We start from the raw sequence: 21,801 nt of genomic DNA, 5'->3' as shown, positions 1-21,801 counted from the left end.
AATCGAAACATGCCAAAGTGCAAGTGACGTTCGATGTTCTTCCAAGGTTGCTCGAATCAAGGTGAAAGAACTGAAATCTAAATTTTTGTCTTTGCTTTCGACAAAAGGACCATTTCACCATTATGTGCAAAAGTTGAGCAGCAGCATCCAAGATTGTTACAAAGTGCATTTTACTTACAAACCATGCTTTTGATGAGGCTCATGAAGTGGAGTGTTTACTTTGGCAACTTCACTACAGACAAATTGATGGCTTTAGGCATTAGATGAATTGGGTGAGTGGTGGTGGACAAGGATGTCATGCAAATAGCGCTTTCCATAGAGACAAGCAAAAACTCTACTACACGATGGTTCTAAAAGCTTCCTAGAAGAGGCATCTCGTTTCTACCATGATTTGATGTCAAAGCTCGCACAAGACGATTTCTGGGTGGGTTTTCGATCTCTCATCGCTCTGAGACCACTCAATTCATTCGGCCTTGTGTCGATCTGTTCTTGAAGAGACCAGCCCTTCTTTACGAATTCAGATCCTCGGATCTCGACACACGTGATTCGCAAGAGTTTTCGGTGCGGATGACATGACGTTCTAAAATGCAAGGTTGGCGACCATATTCACGAGGACAGGGAGCCTCTAGGAAAGCAATTTAACATGGCAATTTTGCTGATTAAGGAATAGTAATGGCGGAGTAATTAGCAGAGAATCAGCAATAACGATGGAAAGCGATGACGCATGCAATAATAATGGCGCCATGCCGATGGCACGAGTCTGCGTAAGCAGATCAAGATGGAGGTCAGTTAATAGCATGCCAAATATTTCTGCGAGTTCTATTCAGCACGCTTGGCACAAGCAATGACGAAGCGAACCAGAGAAAGGCTAACAGCGACTAGTATTTTCCACTAAAGATGCAAGAAATTCGAAGGCCACGCAAAACGGCGCTCTGACATGCGAACAATGAGGGCGAATATTCTCAGTAGTGATGGCGGCTGCAGGGTGGCCATGAAAGGATACAGAAAGCAAAAAGCTTTCACGTCATAAAGTTGGAAGAGCGTAAAAGCTTGAAAGCTTCGCAATTAAGAAAAACGTTAAAAAGTCACTTATCCTTTTAGAAAAGCACACCCAACATATGAATTGGAAAGATCTATATAAAGAGAGGAGAAGGAAGCGCCAAGGGCTTTCCCCTTGGACTCTTCTTGTATCTTGTGAGAGATGTGAAAGGAGGGTCCCATGCAAGAGAGCAAACTCTTGTTGTGCTAACTTGTGAAGGCAAAGAATTTGGATGTTTTGGTGCCGTGCGTTGGCTCAAGGCTTTCAAGGTATGAAAATACAATTCACTTGGTTTCAGATTGTTGGTGTTTCTGAAATTTGAGTTAAAGTGATGCTATGCCTACATTCAAGTTTTAAGCTGTTTTGAGCTATGAGAGGAATTGTTTGTTTGGCGTGTGGTACTGTGTGTGATTCGTGTAGTATTTGTCGAAACATTAAAATTTCTTGTGTTGTGTTGTGCATCGGATAATGTCAATTTCCCCAACCAGCACTCCTTAATGTCTCATTATCAGGTTGTGAACGAGACTTGCTCTCGATCATCGCCCGCGTAACAACGTATTAAGAATTTTACATATTCTTTTCTTTTCTTATACAAGTCCATGGAGATAGATTTTGAATTACCAAATGCTAAAGTATTTTTAGGCTTGTTGTCTACATGCTTATAATCTATTTTAAAACTATTGGCCAATCTGAAATTACTTTGAGGACTTAAAAGCATTGAATGGTGGATAAACTAGCACACCGACATGAGTATAAAAGAATATAAAAAGCTATTATATTACTGCAATTACTCTCTCTTCATCTTACCTTCTTGCTCACTGCTTTCATGGTTTCTCTCTCCCCTCTTCTATCTTTCTAGTCTTTCTCTTTTCTTTTCACTCATTCTCTCTCCTCTTTTCTCTCTTCTGTACTCTACTCTCTCACCCCTCATTCGTCTTCTTAACAATTTGAGAAATTGAACACCGTTAAGTACCCAAGTCACCTTACTAAGGATGATCTAGCTCTCTTGCAATGTTGTAATCTCTTCAATTATCTTGTTTGGCATCTTATAGTTGTGAGACTCTTATACTTCAATTAATAACCAACGCGAGTGCCAAATATCATGACTTATAGTCATGGCACCACCATGCCTTCCTCTTTTAAGGCTACATGGATGAAAAATAAGAAGTAAAACATAAGCAAAATATATATTTTTAAGATTTGTCAAAGCCAATATATTATGGCACATTTCATATTGTGAACTCCTGCACTCTACAAGAAAATGATAGCTCATATAGTGCCAAAAATTACTTTCTTTCAATAAATCAAACGTAATTTTATAAACTCAAGCCACCTTTCAAAAATAACGAGAAATAACTTGATTACTAAACATTTCTAAGGCAGGCCAAAAATCTTGATTTAACTTAAAGTACTGATATTTGTAAGAAAATGATGTGGTTTCACAAATAACTTGATTATTAAGCTCTTCTTAAGACACATTAAAAATCTTGATTTAGCTTTAGTATTGAGATTTATAAGATAACTTTATTGTGCTTTCACATAGCAAGTTCAAATTTTGTACATGGTCTCTCACGTTTAATACATCTAGCTTGTAAGGATGTGTAAGAAAGAGCACCCAAAATGGCACCTATAATTGGTGCAATAAGATATATCCAAATACAATGATAGTTACTTTGAGTTATTGCTGGGGCTAGTGATCTAATTGGGTTCATTGATGCTCCCGAAATACTCCTGCCACACGATAAAAGCTCAATGATATAAATTATAAAAAGGACTCTATATTATGTAAGTGCAATTTGGAGATGAGAGATAAAGCATGTCGCCATGTTCCATTAGTAATCTTAAATTGAGAATGCATATTTGTTATCAACTTTAAATCTACATACCCTCCAAGTAGGATATTCGCAGCAACAGTTAACCCAATAGCAACAACACCTTGTATGCCATCCTACATCCATAGTTGAATATACAATAGGTAACATGATCTAAGAATTTCTTCTAAACTATCATAAATGATCTTACACTTGTTTTTCGACAACTTAATTGAGTCCACATCTTGCAACCATGGAACGAACTAATAGAGAACTTGTTAAATAAGGGTCATAGCTTCTAAGGTAAAATATCATACATTCAAACCTAGTAGTTGGATAGAAATATCACAAGTCACACAATCGATGGAATTGTACAACTTGGTATAGATTCGATGACATCATGCAAGTCTCTCAAAAAAGAATAAGAGATCCAATAACCTTATTCGTGGGCTTATGTAAATTGAATTTATTTAACTATATGACTTTAGGACTTCCAAATTTTCATATTTTCAAAAAAAGTGATGCAATGATGACCTTTGTCCACTCTTGCACATCCACAATGAAGCTTAGATGGTGATAAAAATAGATTCTAGGTGAAGAACTCAGAGCTTGCTAGATGATCTCTAACTAGGCAAATAGATTATCGTGGTTCATGAAGGGTCACATTTTTATAGCCCATGACGGTGGTAGATTAGCATGACTAACACATTATATTATTAACCTTTTCTAGTTGACTAGGGAATAAGTCATTTACCATTAAATTAAGAGTGTTGCCCTTGAACACTAGAAGTTGGGAGTCCCTAGCTAGGGGCCATATCCACAACCTCTAACACCCAAAAAAGGGTGCCTTGATGACTTCTACACCTTGCTAGTCAACTTAGCATGCCTTTAGTTGTTACCAATCTAATTGCTCCATCTAACTCATAGGCTTGACTTTTTTTCCCATTTGATCATATAGACCTCTTCTAGCATAAAGGTTAAGACCCAACTAATCCCCATACTCATACCTAGCTTCTTCTCATAATGGGGGCCCAACAACTTTAAGCACCACAAATCATTGGTCACACCTTACAAGGGTGGGCTTGTCCACCCCGAGGTATACCACTTCCTCAAAGAGTTTATCAAGATGAACTCAAAATAGATCCTTTGCCTTGGTGAAGTTATTTTTCTCATTCTTCTGTCAAGAAGTGAACTGAAGAGAGAGAAAAAGAGAGAAGACTGCAAAAGAGAGGAGTGCAAAAGAGAGAGAAAGAGAGTGACGAGGAGAGCAAGACTAGAATAGGAGAGAGAAAGACAAAAAGAAGCAAGAAGCCATTGAAGCTGAGAGCAAGGTAGTGAGAAGAATGACAATAATGTATTAATGTGTCAAAAGATGAGAAAATTTACATATTCCCTCTTTTTATACCTATGTCAATGTGACATGGCATCTCTATTATTTACACCTTAAATCCTTATTCTTTCTAACTTCTTACAATCCATTCCATCCCAAGGGTTTTATGCCCTCAAAACAAACTTACAAAGATTTGGAAAAATGATGGATAGAGCAAAGTACTACTTTGTTTTCCACTTTACAAATGGGAAAATGAATAAAAGATAAGAAACATATGGACTGAAATAAAGGAATGGAAGTAGGCCTCAACTATATACATGATCAAGAATACTTCAAAAGTACTTGGAGCCCTAAAGTCTTCAATTGATGAGCTCAAAATGAAGTAGACAGCTTGTTGTATAAATAGACCCTGCTGAACCAAATCTGCCATAACTTCTAGTAGAAGTATCCAAATGAAGTGTGCCACATGTCAAAACATAGCTCTTGAAGATTACTTTGATACTATGTAGATGGCATAATTCTAAAATTAGACAAAATAAAAACTATTCTAAAATAGTCTACTGTCAGGTCCCTATCTGCACCATAATTGGCTCCATAATCAGTAAGCTTCAACCACCAATGTGTCCCTTAAGAAAGGAAACTCATCTAATATGGGATCAAGCCTCCAAGAAGCTTCCTCAGGTGGTAAATCTCTCCATTTGATCTATGAGCAAGTTTGTTGTTAGATCCATCTCTCAAAGTAAAATACCAAGACATGGGCACCTTCAACAAAACTCTTCAACAAAACCAATTCTCCTTCTTGGAACTCTAAAGGTCATCTCTTCTCATCTGCATATATTTTCATTTGGTCTTGGACTTTCCTAAGATTCATCTTACAGTCCTAAAGAAGAGTCTGTATTCTTTCCAATTCTTCTTTCTCGTGAGGATTGATTATTTCATTAAAGATGATTGTAGGTAAGGATACCTTAGAGCCATACATAGCCTCAAAGGGCAAAACTATTATGCTAGCATGAGTGAAATTATTGTAGGTAAACTCAGCCAAGTCTAACCCATAATTCCATGAATTCTCGACATCATAACAGAAATAGCGAAGATAAGTCTCCAACCACTAATTTAACATTTATATCTGTCCATCAATCTGTGGATGATAAGCCGTAGAGGGAGCAAATTTAGTACCCATGGATGTGAATACCGCCTGTCAAAAGTTACTCATGAACTTTGAATCCCTATCATGAACAATCACTTGTGCTTGATGAATCGGTGATAAAATGAACATAGACCAAGGAATCCTCTAAGTAAAGTAGTGGTCGAAGGTGTTGGCCAATCTTTAATACACTGCACCTTCTTGGGCTAAACCTGGATCTCTTTTTCACTGACAATATGTCCCGAGTATTCCACTTCAGTCTGCATGCAAGACCATTTATTCTCCTTAACAAAGAGTATGTGATGTCTCAATACATCAAAAATCTTCATTATATGTGATAGATGGTCCTGAAGGGTCTTACTGTAAATCAAAATGCCATCAAAGCAGACTAAGACAAACTAAATGAGGAAAGGCTGCAAAATCTTGTTCATCAGACTCTGAAAGGTAGCTAGAGCATTTGTAAGCCCAAATGGCGTCGCTAGGAAATGATAGAGCCCTCGATCAGTTCTAAAATCGGTCTTGATTTCATCACCCTCTCGCATACGGATCTGATGATACCCTGACCTCAAGTCACTCTTCGTAAAGAATCTAGCCCCCTTGAGCTCATCAAGCAAATCATCAATCCTGGGTATTGGGTATTTGTTCTTCATTGTGATATTGTTAAGATCATTGTACTCAATACATATCCTAAAAAATCCATCTTTCTTTTTAACTAACAAGACCCGAGATGCATAGGGTGAAGAACTAGGTTCAATGAATCCCATTTTAAGAAGCTTCTTGATTTGCTTGGCTACTTCCCGTTCACACTTGGACAATATATAGGGTGGCTTATTGATTGGCTTTGAGTTGGGCTCCCAATCAATGGGATGATCTACTGCTCTCTTGGGAGGTAATGAAGTAGACACCTCAAACCAATCCTTGTACTCCTCAAGAAGAGCTTTTGAGGTTCGGTGACTTGCTGAATTTGTGGATTGATCTTCAATCTCATTATTCAAGTGCAAAATAAATATCTATGAGTAACTCTTATACTCCTTTTTGAGTTATTGAATGGTGATAAGTTGAAAATATGATCTACTAGGAATTCCTTATAAATGGATGAGCTCTCCATCATAGATAAACTCCATATACAGTTGTGAGAAATCCATAGTGATTTTCCCTAATGTCATCAACCAATCACAACCAAGGACAATATCTATAGGCCCCATTTTCAAGATAATCAAGTTTACTTGTGCTTCATAATTTTCAGCCAACTGTAAAAAAATCTGTGGGCATATTTAGGTAATGACTTCTTCTTCACCATTGGCTACCTGAACTCTTATGGGTTGTTGTAAGTCAGTGGAAAGATAATTCAGCTTGTCCATAATGGACTTATTCACAAAATTGTGTATACTACCACTATTTATCAAAATGAACATGGCCTTTCCATGAATGCTACCCTTTATACGAAGTGTTTCAGGGCTCTTAGAACCTGTCCAAGCATCCATGGAAATGGAACAACTAGTGGCAGTAAGTGGCTCATCATAAGTCCCACCTAGGTCGAAAGGAACACTCCCACCTAGATCAAAAGAAAAAGAGTCAACCGGATCATAAAAGTACTCTTGCTCAACTTCTTCCTTAAAATCATCAATTTTAATAGTAGGTACAGTTGCATTAGCCTCATCAATATCATCGTCAGAATCCTCAAAAACTAACATACTATGAACCTTAGCTTTTGCATTTTTTTATACACACTTTGTGACATGATCAAGTATATACTTTTCCCCACATTTGAAGCATAAGCCTTTTTTCTTTCTTTCTTTATAGAGGTCCATAGAAATAGACTTGGGATTCATATTGACTAAAATAGATTTAGGCTTGTTGTCCCCTTGTTTGAAATTAACTTTAGAACTATTTGTTGTCCTGAAATTGCTTTGAGATCTTGAAGCATTGAATGGTGGATAAGTCAGCACTCTTAAGCTCCCACTTGGCGCATAATTGCTACCATAAACATTGCCAACTTGTCCATGTTTGAAAAAGTCCTTGGCTGTCCATAACTAGGCTGAAATGATGTCCATGTTTGAAAAAGCCACCTTCTTGACCGCTATGCGGCCCGAGATCGTATTCCAAGCATTAATCTCGACTTTGAGCTTCAACAGTTCTCTATTAAGGAAGGGGATGATTTGAAAATCAAGCTGGTTGAATATAGAATACAGGAGACAAAAAGAAAAAAGAGAATAAGACAAATGTATCTAAGGAAGTCAAAGGTAAGAAAAAGGCCAATGTGGCCTCTAGTGTAGTTAGAGGAGCTCTCAGATACAAAGGCTGATGTATTATGTGCAGTTGATTACGATGCCCTTGTATGTCAAATGCAGGATATGCAGATTACCAAGGCTGATGTGATTGATACACTTTTGTCAGTTGATGATGATGTCACTCAGACTTGGATTGTAGACTCTGATGCTTCTTTCCATGTAACTCCTTGCTTGAAGTGTTTTGCTATGTCCAATGTAGGCAGTTATGGAAAAGTATATCTTGGAAATAACCATGCTTGCAGCATTGATGGGATAGGCACTATACACTTGCCTTTGGATAATGGGCAAGAGCTTGTGTTGAAAGATGTCAGATATATCCCTAGCATCGAGAAGAGTTTACTATCTGTTGGACAGCTTGACTTGCATGGTTACACTACACTATCTGGTGGTGGTTGGTGAAAATTTGAAAAAGGGTTCCATGTTGATTGCAAAAGGAACCAAGAAGGGCACTTTGTATTCTCTGCACTGTAAAGCTTTGAATGGCAAGTTTCTTACAGTTGCTGAAATTGACTGTCATGTGGAATTGTGGCACAAGAGATTAGGCCAAATGAGCCAGAAAGGACTTAATGTCCTTACCTCTTTGAAGAGGGTTGATGGAAAAGGCTCTAAACTTGATTTTTGTAATGACTGTTAGTTTGGAAAGCAAATATAAAATTCCTTTTACTCTAGTGTCTCCCGTAAGTCCAATGTCTTGGACTTAGTGCATTGTGATGTAGGTAGTATGCCCCTGAAATCATTAGGTGGTGCTGCATATTGTCTCTTTTATTGATGATTGTTCCAGGAAGATTTGGGTTTATTTGTTGAAAAAGAAAAGTGAAGTGTTTGTTGTTTTTAAAACTTTTCATGCATTTCTAACCACTCAGATAGGTAGAAAGCTTAAATGCTTGAGAACTGATAAAGGGAGTGAGTTCACATCTACCGAGTTTAAGTCCTTTTGTGACTTGCATGGAATCAAGAGGGAGCTTACAACTCCTTACAACCCTTCTTCAAATGGGGTGGTTGAAAGATATAATAGGACTTTATGTGAGAGAGTGCGGTGCATGCTATCCACTACTAATCTGTCCCATGAATTTTGGGGGGAGGCACTTAAAACCACAGTTCACATTTGCAACCGCACTCCAAACAGATCCTTAAATAATGGCATTCTTGAGGAGGTTTGGTTTGGCAAATTAGCCTCATATAACCATTTACGGATATTCGGTTGTGATGCTTTTGTTCATGTTAGAGATGAGCTAAGGAATAAAGTTGACCCGAAATCCACTAAAGGCATTTTCATGGGCTATGGTAATGAGGGTGAATTTGGCTATAGAGTGTGGTTATCACAGTCTAAGAAGATTGTTCGCAGCCGTAATGTTGTGTTTAATGAGGCAAAGTTGCTGAAAAGTACTTTAGCCTCTAATAAAGACATGAAAAATGTCAAATTTAAGAATTTGCAACCATCTATTACTTCAAATGATGCGCCTCATGATGCTGTGCCACAGGCTGAAACTAATGATCAACCGGTTATTTTTAAGGCAGATGATGATGAACAACAAATAGAAGCACAAGGAGGTCATGGACAACAAGATAGACTTGTTGATTATGAAAATGCAGGTGTTGGTAATGAAAATCAAGGTGCTGTATAGCATGAACACCATGCTGAAAATGGCATACAGTAGCCAATAAATGCTGAAAATAACATGCCTCCAGATGTAGATCGGATTCCTCAGAATGTAGATCATTGGGTACGCAGGTCTACACGCTTAAGAAGACAGCCACATTGGTATGACCCCTCTTTACACTATGTGATGCTTACAGATGAGGGTGAGCCTCTTACATACAAAGAGGCCAAGTCATGCAAATTCAGCAGTAAGTGGGAGCTAGCTATGAAAGAAGAGATTAAATCTCTGTATGCTAATAATACTTGGGATCTTCTGTTGTTGCCCAAAGGAAAATAGCCTCTTCCAGACAAATGGATTTACAAGGCAAGACTAGTTGCCAAAGGGTATGCACAAAAGGAAGGGATTAACTTCCAAGAGGTCTTCTCACTTGTTGTGAAGATGACCATTCTACGTGTGTTTTTTGCTCTCACTGTTGTATTGGACTTAGAGTTGTACCAAATAGATGTGAAAACAGCTTTTCCACATGGTGACATGGATTAGAAAATCTACATGAAACAGTCGAGGGCTTTGTAGTTCTTGGAAAAGAGCAGTTGGTGTGTAAACCAAAATGCAGCTTGTATGGGCTGAAGCAAGCACCATGGCAGTGGTACAAAAAGTTTGATACTTTTATGCTCTCTCATGTGTTTACATGCAGCCATGCAAATCATTGTGTGTACATGAAAAATGATACAGATAGCAACCCCGTCATACTTGTTTTGTATGCGGATGATATGTTGCTAGCTGGGAAACGAAAGACTAGCTTGGATGCTCTCAGATATCAGCTGAAATCAGCTTTCTTCAAGAAAGATTTGGGGAATGCAGGACATATATTGGACATGAGGATTCGCAGGGATAGAACGTAGCACTTGTTGTTCTTATCTCAAGAGAAGTACATTGAAAAGGTACTGAACAGATTTAACATGATTGAAGCTAAGCCTCTTGGGGTGCCCTTACCTCCATATCTTAAGCTTAAGAAAGCCAACAGCCCAAAAGATGACATCGAAGCCAATGCTATGGAGTCCCTTATGCATCAGCTTGTGGCTTTCTTATGTATGCTATGGTTGATACTCGTCCAGACATTGCTCATGCAATGGAGATACAGTTTTATGTCAAATCCTAGCAAAACACATTGGGAGGATATCAAGTGTATTCTTAGATATCTAAAGGATACACAAAGAAAGTGTATTTGCTATGGGCAGGGTGCACTTAGTCTACAGGGTTATTGTGATGCAAATATGGCAAGTGACTTGGACACTCAAAGGTCCACTAGCAGATATGTCTTTATAGTTGCTGACGGGGCCGTCTCTTGGTGCTCCAAGTTGCAAAACATCGTAGCATTGAGTACTACTAAAGCTCAATACATATCAGCCCTACTGAAGCTTCTAAGGAAGCTATATGGTTTAGCAAACTTGCAAAGGATCTCAGCATGTCTATGAGTACTCCAATGTTGGAATGTGATAGCCAAAGTGCCATGCATCTGGCTAAGAATGCCATGTATCATTCACGCACAAAGCATATAAATGTGCGATATCACTTTATCAGAAAAATTCTGAAAGATGGTCTAATCACATTGACCAAGATCAAAACACAGGACAACCCTGCATATATTCTCACTAAAAGTTTAAGCAAGGCTCGGCATGAGCATTGCATACGATTAGTTGGAGTTGGTTAAAGGTTCACTTCAGACCTTTAAGTGGGAGGTTGTTGGGATGTAAAGGTCCTTCATTCACCTCCATGTATTGTACATGTGTATTATTATGTTGTACGTGTGAATGCATCCTTACAAGCCCTAAGTATAAATACATTTTATTCTTTGTGTATCAATACATTGTTGGTACACCGAAATCAGCTCGTACACTCTCTGTCACTCTCACTCTCACTCACCTGCACACTTCCCCTGCTGCAAATCTTCATGATTCCACTAGTCGCGCCCTCAACAAGAGCAAAGATGGAAGATCCAACCCCTAGTATGTGTGAAGCGGATATGGAGTATAATCCAAGATTTTGAAAGGATGAAGAGAGATGATCAAGGGTAGAGGTACCTGAATTCCGTCTGCTTCATGAGCCCCCTCTATTAGAGTTCATATACGCAAAGCCATTCGGATCCTGCACCTCAAAAGAAGAAACAGGCGAGGGTTTTGTGTCATTCAACTCAAAAGGATTGTACAAACCTGACACTGGACCTGAATGAAATGATGAAGTTGGATCGCCAAACGCTCCAAATGCCGTATGTCCTCCATGATCGGAGAGGTGGCCAGCCTCACCAACCGGCCCAAATGTGGTAGCAAAGCTTATAGGAGGATAAACATTATCGTACTTGTTGCAATAGTAAATTTCTCCTCTGTCATGTTAGTGAAATCTAGAATAGGAGTAGAAAAATAAGGTGAAGGTGAAAGTGGAGTGTCGTTCTCCTCATCGAGTCCATAATGCCGTCTGAGGGCCTCCAGTGATGGAGAAGCCTGATAGGACATCATAGGAACTGGAGAGGAAGGCGTCTAGGACATTGTGATTCGGTTACAAGTTGTATTGTGTGCCTCGCACAAAGACTAGCTCTCCACAATATCTGCAAGATACTCTTTACAAGAGCATCTACTCTGATACCATGTGAAGAAAACTGCTAGGCTTTGCACTGAGGAAACACAAAGTGTACGACCACGACAAAAACACAAAGAGACAAACACAAAAAGCAAAACTCAAACCCTAAACGCAAAACTCAAAACTCAAACACAAAAACTTAAACACAAACAAAAGAAGGGAAAGAAGAACACAACTCTAAAGTAAATGAATACTACAAATGAATGTAAGAGTGTACAGCTACTCAAGGGCAGAGCAGTGTGTCGAAAAGTGACATCCACCAGAGACAAATCCCAAGTCTGTGACCACCAATTGGAGTGTAGGATGGAGAGAATGCAACAAACACAGGCCTCAAGAGGACCGAGAGCACCAAGCACAAGCTGGAGAGATGACGAAGAGGGTGGGCAGTTGTCGCCTGGGAAGATGACATCAAACGCAAGATGTGGATGCAGTCGCCAACTGCTGCCAAGTGTAGAATAGGTCCAAATGCAGCAACAGAAGGTCATATAATGATGGAGATGGGCTCCTAGCTCTCGCCTACACACTCGAGGAGTAAATGCAGAAGCAAAAGGTGTGGCAACAGTGTCTAGGGCTAGACAACCACATATGTGTGGACTGATGGCTGAAATCTGCACTCAAGGGTGTGAAGCTTGCACAAACAGGAATAAGGCTGAATGGGGGCAACCTGCCTATTTATAGATGTTGAAGGGTGCCCCAAAGAATTAGGGTTTTGGGGGACCACTGAAATTCTCTCGGACCGCTCCCCTTTTTAGGGTTTTTCATTAATTAAGTGTGTTTTGGGGTTGTTTTAAGAATGCTAATTAGCTTAAAAACGTGTTTTAGCTCAACACTCACCACCTATATAGTCCCCCACTTCTTCCATGTGTTGTATAGCCTACTCACCCATATGGCCTACCTCACCATTTACTCAACACCCCCTTGAGCAATTGCTATCCCCCTCTCTATCCCTAGGCACCCTATTCCACCCCCACCATGGAAGACCATCCCTTCCCTCAAACCTCAATGTATAGTGCTCTACCCCATGGTCCCACTTCTTCCTTCCCTTTCCTCGCCGACCCCCCCCCCCCCCCCCAAAACCTCCACCAACCTAAGTCCCCTATGCATCCCTTAGCCAATCATCCTCCCTTCCCCTACCAACCTACCACTCTCTCACTAGATTTAAATATATGTTTGACTACTTACCCATCTCTTGCCAACTCCACTCCTTACTATAGGATACAGATGAGAAGATTCCCCCAAGTGGACAAGATCAATCGCTCGAGACTCCAGCACAAAGGCTAAAGGCATGTATCCACCATCCATGTGTGAAAGAGATTAACACATACAAAAAGCAATAACCCATGCAAAGCCATAGTGCTTGATATGTGATGCCTTGATCTCACACAAGGATGCGAAAAGATTGCAAGAATGGTATTTAGCACAGATTACCACTTTTATGCGAGTTACTAACTACATTAGCATGTGCACGAAACTTACAAGCTATTAATCCCATCACTTGGAGATTTATCTCACCCGTGTCCTATAGTGACACGGGCCAATTCCCATCATTGCATCTCATCTTCATGAGATCCCCCTTATCATCCCCAATCTCCAACTCTCCCTCCCAATACTCCCACTATTCACCACCCTCCCTTCCCTTGTCGACCCACTGCTCCCTCTCCCTAGGTTTAAACATCAATTTCATTGCCTACCATCTATTGCCAACTCCCACCATCTCATCTCTCTCATACATGGGCTTCCAATCAGCAAACCCAAGCTCCATCCATCCCTATTGGCACTTCCACTTTTCACTAGCCTCTGAATCTTCCTACTCATAAAAATGTAGCTCAAGACACATATTTTGAGTTGGAAATGAAGCCCAAGTGATCAACACAAGTCCTCTAAGTTTTTTTAAGTCATTCAACTCTTGCCAACATGTCAATCATCTCTCCCCTCCATAGGCTTCCCCTCAGTAGCCCTAAGCTCCATCCCTTACTCCCAACACTCTCGATGTTCACCAACCTTTGAATCTTCCTACTTACCAAAATGTAGTTCTAGAAATGCATGGTAAGGCTAGGCACAAAGACCCACCAAACTAGCCACTAAGTCTTGCAAGTTTTCTCAAGCTCTAGCAACCCTAAATCCTCCAACCAACACCATCTCTAGCAAGCACCAAGAAGACCATGGTGCAAGTGATAGTAGTTCTAAGAATTAGTACTATCAAACATATTAGACTATGCATCTTGGTCTCCCTTCCCACCCCTTGTGCTCCAATTGCTTCCTACCTCAATCGTCACCCACACCTTAGGTACATTGAGCCTTGACACATTGTGCAGCTCCAACAATACCTAGCCTCAATCGCAAAAGAGTTATATCTACCCTGCACTACCCAATACCTTACAACGCCTCTTCTCTACTCTTATCTTATAGCTACCCCCTTATTCACAACTTTCCAATCACAATAAGGGAAACATGACAAAATCCAAGCTAAAACCGTGGCAACAAACCACACACACAATGTAGCGCTTGAGTGCTGACATTGTATTGTTAAGTTGAAGTGAGTCTTACTTCCCATCAATACTAGTGATCAAGGAAATCATGAGTACTTGAAAGTTTGAAGCACAAAACCACCCCTCAAAAAAACACTTACAATCTTAGAAAGATGATTCGTGGCAGTAGCTACAAAACTAAGACTGAAGGTCAGTACTATCTCCATCAAGAAAGATTGCTCCCATCCACCACTAGGTAAAGTTAAGGCCACCCCATTCCTTTTGATTCCATACAACAACATTGCCACCCACACTGCTAAAGTGCCACCCAAGAGCTGACTTCCCGCATACAAAGGCACCTGAATCATGCACATGTATGAACATACACAATTTAGATGTGACCAAAAGATACTATTGATGATTGATTGCTTTATTGATTATATATCAAAATACCTGTGACCATGTGCATTGCCCAATTGCAGAAAAGGCAATAGTAATGGCAGGATTGAAGTGTGCACCTGAGACTGGACCAAGTGAAGATATAAGACCTACAAGGGAGAGGCCTACCACCATATCCTGCCCCATCATCCCCCAGCCCACCATGATCGAGCCACATATAGGAAACATCAAGAAAAAGGTGCCCAACATCTCAGCGATTGCCTGTAACCAACATGCCACACACGCATACACATGCGCATACACAAAATTAATCGATGGATTAAACAAACTAAATTTTTTTCTTGATAATCACAACTACATATTGTTGTCAAAGATTTGACATACCTTGTGCACGCTTGACACCATCCAATGTTCAGAGTTTAAGGAGCCCTCAGAATCAACTTCTTCAACCAAGGAATTTTCCTACAATATATTCTTTGCCTTGATCCTTTGCACATGGAAGCTTTATATAAATTTGATAGTAAATGAGTAATCAAATTGAAGAACATCAAAACAAGGTTAGATAGAGAAACTAATCACAATTCACATACACAAGGAATGACTGGTGTACTGCAAAGTAGTCAAATTGAAGAACATTAGAACAAGGTTAGAGAGAGAAACTAATCACAATTCACATACACAAGGAATGACTAATGTACTAAGAAGGGGCTTTTTTGTTTGTCTCTAGCAAACCTAGCCTTCTTTGTCACTAGTGGACAGAAGATCCCTTCAATGGTTATTACAAAAGCATACAAACATCCAACTAAGAGTGCCCTACTTCCATCCAATTTTCATGCTTGTTTGCTTGTCTTTCACATACTCTATCTCCTCCATAATCTCTTGGACAATGACATGGCTTCAAGGCAGGGTTTCTTCTTTTTGCATACAAGCTTCCATGCTCGTAAAAGCTAGATTTTGAGTGAGAAAGTGTCCACATGTATGTGTATTGACAAGATATTGATGACTCAAGAAGACCTAGAGAACTTGCATCAGCGAGGGTACTTCTACAATAGCCACTAAAGGGGTCTGCTATCCACCAATGGCAAAGGAGACTAGGTTGGCTAGAGACAAACTAAAAACCCCTCTAATACACTATGCATTCCTTTTGTATCTGAATCTTGATTTATTTCTTTCTCACTATGTTTCCATGTTCTTCCATCTGATTGCTCATCTACTATCAAATGTATATAAATCTTTCATGCATGAAAGATCAAGGCAAAGAAAGTATCGCATGGAAATTCCTTGACCGAAGAAGCTGATTTTGAGGACTCCTTATACTCTAAATGGTCTCAAGTGTACACAAGGTACTTCAAATCTTTAACAACAATATGAAGCTATGATTATCAAAGAAATCTTTTAATATGCTTATTCCATCACTTCATTGTGTGTGTGTGTGTGTGTTTGGCATATTGGTTGTAGGCAACCATTGAGGTCTTGGGCACCTTCTACATTATCAAAATATGTGTAGTCTATTGCCATGGTTTCAACTTTGACTTATTCATGTTTCACTTGCTATGGACGAAGGTCACAAATAAGGGGATAGCTATACCATAAGAGTAGAGAAAAGGCATTAGAGGATACTGGATAGTGCAAGGATAGGTATAGCTTTTCTATAACTCAGCCTAGGTGTTGTTGGGGCTACACAAATGCCTAGATTCAATGTGCCTAAGGTGCAGGTGACTATTGAGATAGGAAGCAACTAGAGCACAAGGGAAGGAAAGAAAGATCAAGATGCATAGAGTGATATGCTTGATAAACCTCATCCTCAAAACTTGGATAATGAGATTTCTAAGGATAAGGACTATCAAACATATGACTATATGCATGAGTGAGCCACATGCAACAAACAGCAAGAAAAAGGTACCCAACACCTCAACAGTTGCTCGTAACCAGAATGCCACACACACAAAAACTTAATTAATGGATTAAGCAAACTAAAAATTTTCCCTAATATTTACAGCTCCATATTGTTGTCAAAGATCTGGAGTATTTTACACATACTCAACACCATCCAATGCTCAAAGTATGAGTCCTCAAAATCAACTTCCTCAGCCAAGGGTTTTCGTACAACACTTTCTTTACCTTAAAACTTTGTGCATAAAAGAACATATATATATTTGATAGTGGATGAGCAATCAAACGAACATCAAAACAAGGTGAGAAAGAAACTAATCAGATTCAAATACAAAAGGAATGACTAGTATACTATGGAGGGATTTATTTGTTTGCTTGCCTCCAGTCAATCAATCTCCGCGCTACTAGTGGACAACAAACCCCTTCAGTGGTGGTGATAGAAACACATGCAATCAGCATTTCCCAAACAACTACAATCTGACAAGAGTTAGCCATCAGCAACACTAGTAAGCATTTCATCCTTGCTGAAGAGCTTAGACAAAATCCTAAACCTCCATCTGCTTTACTAATGCTCCAATCAATGAAATGCATCCACTCCTCTTTTGCTCTATTTCACAAAAAGAAATTACAATGCATTAATCCCCAATTAGTTTTTCTGAAAATAGCCCCAAAAAGCATTTAATGTTGCATTATCTACACTAAATGGCTTTATTTTTAACAGTACAACAAATGCACTGATATCTCTATAAACAGAGTCACTTGTTTAGTGCATCCTTCATCCCTTATTCATCACACTCATCCCTAAGCCATCAGCCCTCAACCCTCATACTACTGTTCACTGCTCCATCTCAGCTTGCTACCTGTTTGGAGGGCATTGCCATCAATGGAGGATCTATCTCAGCCTGCTACCCATGACCTGTCCCAGCTGCTACAAGCTCATCCAGAAACTACACACTGCTTGGCGATATCATTCACAACAAGTGACCTTTGTTGGAGTGCTCTTTCACCTATACTCTTGTTGATCAGAGGCCCTCTTGCTGGCGCCAACTTCATCCAAACTATCAGCATTTGATTGACCCATGCATTTTGCTATTTGGGGACCATTTCCAACAAGCTACAGCCCACTGCCCATTACCTATCCCAGATGCTACGAGCTCATCTAGAGAGTGCAAACAGCCTGGTGACATCATTCACAGCAGGCAACTTGTTTTGGAGCAATTTCTCACATCCATTCTCACTAATCAAAAGGCTGCCTTGCTGTCCACAACTTCATCGAGCTTGTTGAACATGAGACCTGTATTTTTATGTTTACAGGCTGTTTCCAGCAGGCAATGTCTTCAAAGGCTGCATTTTCTCCAAGTATGGGTTGCCCTGCTATCAGAGCCTCCTGACATTGCCTGGAGTGTTGACATGACGCAGCCTGACCTGTGTTTTCTGCTGCTGTGTCTGCGTTTTACTGGTGCCATTTTCACCTCACCGACATTGTCAAAGCCACTAGTGGACAATTGCTGCATTTAGGATCCATCTCACATATAACACACTCCAAGAACACTCTCAAACAACTTTAACCCAGCCCTAGACATGTGGATTCTCAAGGCCCCCTGATTCAATCATTCATATTTTCTGATTCATTCATTCTCATTCAGCATTCTACAAATTGTGTTCTATGTGTTATTGTACACTTCACATCTTGCGTTTGCTATACCATTTCTTACATGGTATCAAAGCAAAGATGCTCTGAAAGATCCTCACATTTTGCAAAGAGAAAATCTTGGCATTCCAAACTGCGCAAGGGACACATTCTGAGATGTCCTCCACATCCTCACTGAAGCAATCTCCTTGAGAGCCTATGCCATTGGCTTCAAGGGATTGGCATTCTCTTCCACTCCCACAATGGAAAAGGTGGAGCTTCCTCAAGACAAAAGTCTTCTACCTAGTAGGATGTATCTTCTCACGGAAGAGGAATACATGTCTATCTTGAGGCAAAGATTAAAGAGAGCTTGACATGAAATGAGCCCCTGCGCATGTGATTCACCTCACACATCATTTTGGCATATTAGTCCACTAACTAAGTCTACAACTCAAAGGAGTATACAAAGTCATTCAGATATCTACGTTGGTGCAGTTGGTGCGGAACCAGAACCCTCAACTGAAACAGGAAACACTGATTAGGAAAATACAAGCATGCACTTACTGACAAGACCCATTTCAATGGATTGAACTTTAGAACTTGGTCAAACTAGTGGGACATTTCTTGGACACTCAAGGTTCGTGGGACTTCATTGAAGGGTTGGAACTACAACCTATCCTTATAAGAGTCAATAATGCCAAGGTATTGTCGAGCTACTGCAAGATATCGTGCCCAAGTTTCACTCACAACTTCAACATTTAGACCTTATCTCTAAGCATTGGACACATTTAGTCAACCACTATGTGACTGGAAATTGTATCCGATATATATTGATCAACCGTCAGCTCCAAGAGTTCAAGTTTGTTGAGAGGAATGCCTTGATACTCAAGTTGGCAAATTTTCAGTATTTACTAGCTAAATTTGCCAAAGTTGGCCCACCAAAGTCAAATGACAATCAAGTCACTTTTGCTTTCGAATAAGCTGCCTCCCAAAAAATACCTCAATTTCATGCAACAAATCATCTCATAGCCCTAGCTACCTATCATCTATGGACTTGAATGTCTTTGAGTTTCTCAACATAGCTTGATAAGGTTCACAAGAAATCCCCTTTGCCACATTCAAAGGGGGCTCTTGTTTCAACCCCCCCAAAAGGGGAAGCAAAGGGGTGGGAAGAACAAGAAGCTGCCTTCGGGTAGCGTGGAGAAAAGTACCTCTCAAGTCCTCCCTCTTATTGAAACTAGATTGGCAAAATGTCCCTAAGAAAAATAGGTACTGCTAGCATTGCCAAAAGTCCAACCAACAGCTATGGCAATCAACAGAGATACATACTTGAGTATGCATATGTATTGGGGAGTAGTAGGCCCAATTGGTACAAGGTTGAGGTATCCTGATTCCAAGGAGAGTCATGTGGATCTCTGTAAGAGTGGAGGAGGCATTTAGTGGTCTATTGGCCATTTATGCCTTCAAATGGCCATGGAGACAGGAGACACTACCACATGTCAATAATTGGATAGTGGGGGCAAGAGAGCAAAGCAGAGGGTGACTTTAATATGGTGGAGGATCTAGAGGATACGAGAGGCCAATGCATAGAAACAAAAAGCCCCAAACTGCAAAAACAAGATTTCCTTCTCCCTTCTGCCCCAATTCAGCTTTCCCAAACTCGCATGGCAAGTTTTGCCAAGTGGCAACCTTCTAAACTGAATTTCCAACATTATCCAATCCATTAAATTAGTTTTCATAATTTAAGTTCTGAAAATTAAGTTAATACTTACATTTGAGCCAATAAAAATAATCTAACCAGTCAACAATTAAATTGGCTAAGCCAATTTATCACCCAAGTAATCTTTAGTACTCATTAGTTTGGAACTAGAATTAACTAATTGATTAAAGCCAATTCCCTAGTGTCACCACTAACACTAATGGCTAATTAATTGTTCTAACAATGGGTACTACCTAGTATCTGTCAAGACATAACTTATTACAACGTTTTCCTTTGGCATTAATTAATATCCCAAGGTCCTGGGTCCCACATTGTAAAATAATTAACTTGCATCTCGCATGTGCAAGTTGATAAACTTTTAATCAAATCCTAAGCAAAGCAATAAAATTTCATGTCCTCAAGCCAAACCACCCCCTTGAAATCCTTGCAATCATCCTCGATTGCACTGTAATGTGCCAACGTAAAACATACTCCACTAGTATTTCCCAAAAGGCATCATAGTAAAAACAACATTGGCCATTGCTACTTAACCATGCCGATACCAAACATTTGCTAAAAATTTTCAGCCAACATATAAAAAACATAAGACTCATGAAGAATCCAAGACTACTGCCAAGAACCCACAAAATACATTTCTCAATAGTATATCTCATCTATTCTGGCAAAATAACCACAACAAAGCATCGATTGAGCATTAACAAATGGTTTTACCACAAATACTGGTTTTCTTTTGTGAGAGAGAGAGACTCATGGGCCACTCCAGGTTGAGAACTCACTAAGAGAGGAAAATTTTGTGTGAGACACAATGATGGGCCACTTGAGGTTGAACTCCTAAGAGGGATTTTTTTAATAATTAAGATACCCTAAATATTCCAATCATGATGTACTCTCATGCTCATATTTCTTTAATTTCCAAATATTTGAAAGGATATTGGGATCTTGTATTATGACTATTTTGCACATAAGATGAAAGAAATAACGTTGGGATTTGTGCTAAAATTTTAAAATAAGGCTTAGCCTTATTAAAATTTAGATTGGATACATTAAAAAGAGTAGCTAGATACAAGGATTTGACTACCATGGATTATACTAGTAGGATTTGATGATCCGTTGATGATTCCTCGCTATCTACTAGTCATGAATAAAGTTTAGCACTTGTAGATGCACTTCAAAAGCTATTACAAAGATGGAGATTTTATGAATAGTAAAATTTTGGTTTTTACTTGTGCAAATATTAGTAGAATAATCATATTTACATCTCCAATTTTTTAAGTACACATATAAAGTATCTGATGTGGGCAAAGAGGCCAGTCTTGTGGCACGTTGTCATACAAGTAAAAATAGTGAGCAAAGACTTGGCAATTCAATGCCATTTCTAGAAAATACACATTGCCTTGCAAAGATGGCATGATTTAATTTCTATTGTCATGAGTCAATTCTCTTTTTTAATTCTCTACATCTCCAATGCCCATTAAAGAGGCGCATGCGGGCCTATTTGAAGGCACATATGTGGCATATTTCACATGTTGAAACATTAGTATCCTCCCTATCAAAACTTTAGAGAGGAGCCTTAAACCCTAGCTCCCTTATGCCTTGCCCTACCAAGACCTATCACTTCCATTAAACCTAATATGAACTAAAAATCCTAACTTGATGAGAAGGAGAGCATTAGAAGAGCCTAACCCCCTTAAAACCCAAATATTTATGCCCAAAACCCTAAGTAACTCAGCATCCCAAAATTCATCATCTCCAACATTTCCTCAAAACCACAAGACCCCCAAAACGCTCCCTTGCTTAGCTAAAAAGTCTCCCTTTCCAAGTAAGGCCCCAACATCCCTAAA

The 21,801-nt window shown here is 39.5% G+C and overlaps 1 protein-coding gene across 2 annotated transcripts; it reads right to left on the bottom strand.

Annotated features, from left to right (window-relative positions):
* Positions 1-2,541: 2,541 nt before the first annotated feature.
* On the bottom strand, positions 2,542-15,455 carry LOC148027856 (aquaporin NIP1-1-like). 2 transcript variants are annotated; one of them, XM_087688950.1, is made up of 5 exons: positions 15,102-15,455; positions 14,772-14,978; positions 14,480-14,677; positions 2,926-2,987; positions 2,542-2,770 (listed from the first exon to the last, which is right to left on the bottom strand). In XM_087688950.1, exons 1-5 carry the CDS (start codon positions 15,120-15,122, stop codon positions 2,575-2,577), a joined length of 684 nt encoding a protein of 227 aa, XP_087545076.1. In that variant the 5' UTR covers positions 15,123-15,455; the 3' UTR covers positions 2,542-2,574. The 2 variants fall into 2 exon arrangements, with proteins under 2 accessions (XP_087545076.1, XP_087545077.1); XM_087688951.1 differs by lacking the exon at positions 2,926-2,987 and having other exon boundaries at positions 2,600-2,770.
* Positions 15,456-21,801: the final 6,346 nt, after the last annotated feature.

This window comes from Lygodium microphyllum, chromosome 12 (genome assembly GCF_053477565.2).
Source record: "Lygodium microphyllum isolate KBCC chromosome 12, Lygodium_microphyllum_v1.1.10, whole genome shotgun sequence".
NCBI lineage: Eukaryota > Viridiplantae > Streptophyta > Polypodiopsida > Schizaeales > Lygodiaceae > Lygodium > Lygodium microphyllum.
Note: the sequence above shows the minus strand (reverse complement) of the source record. Positions and strands in the feature narration are given on the sequence as shown.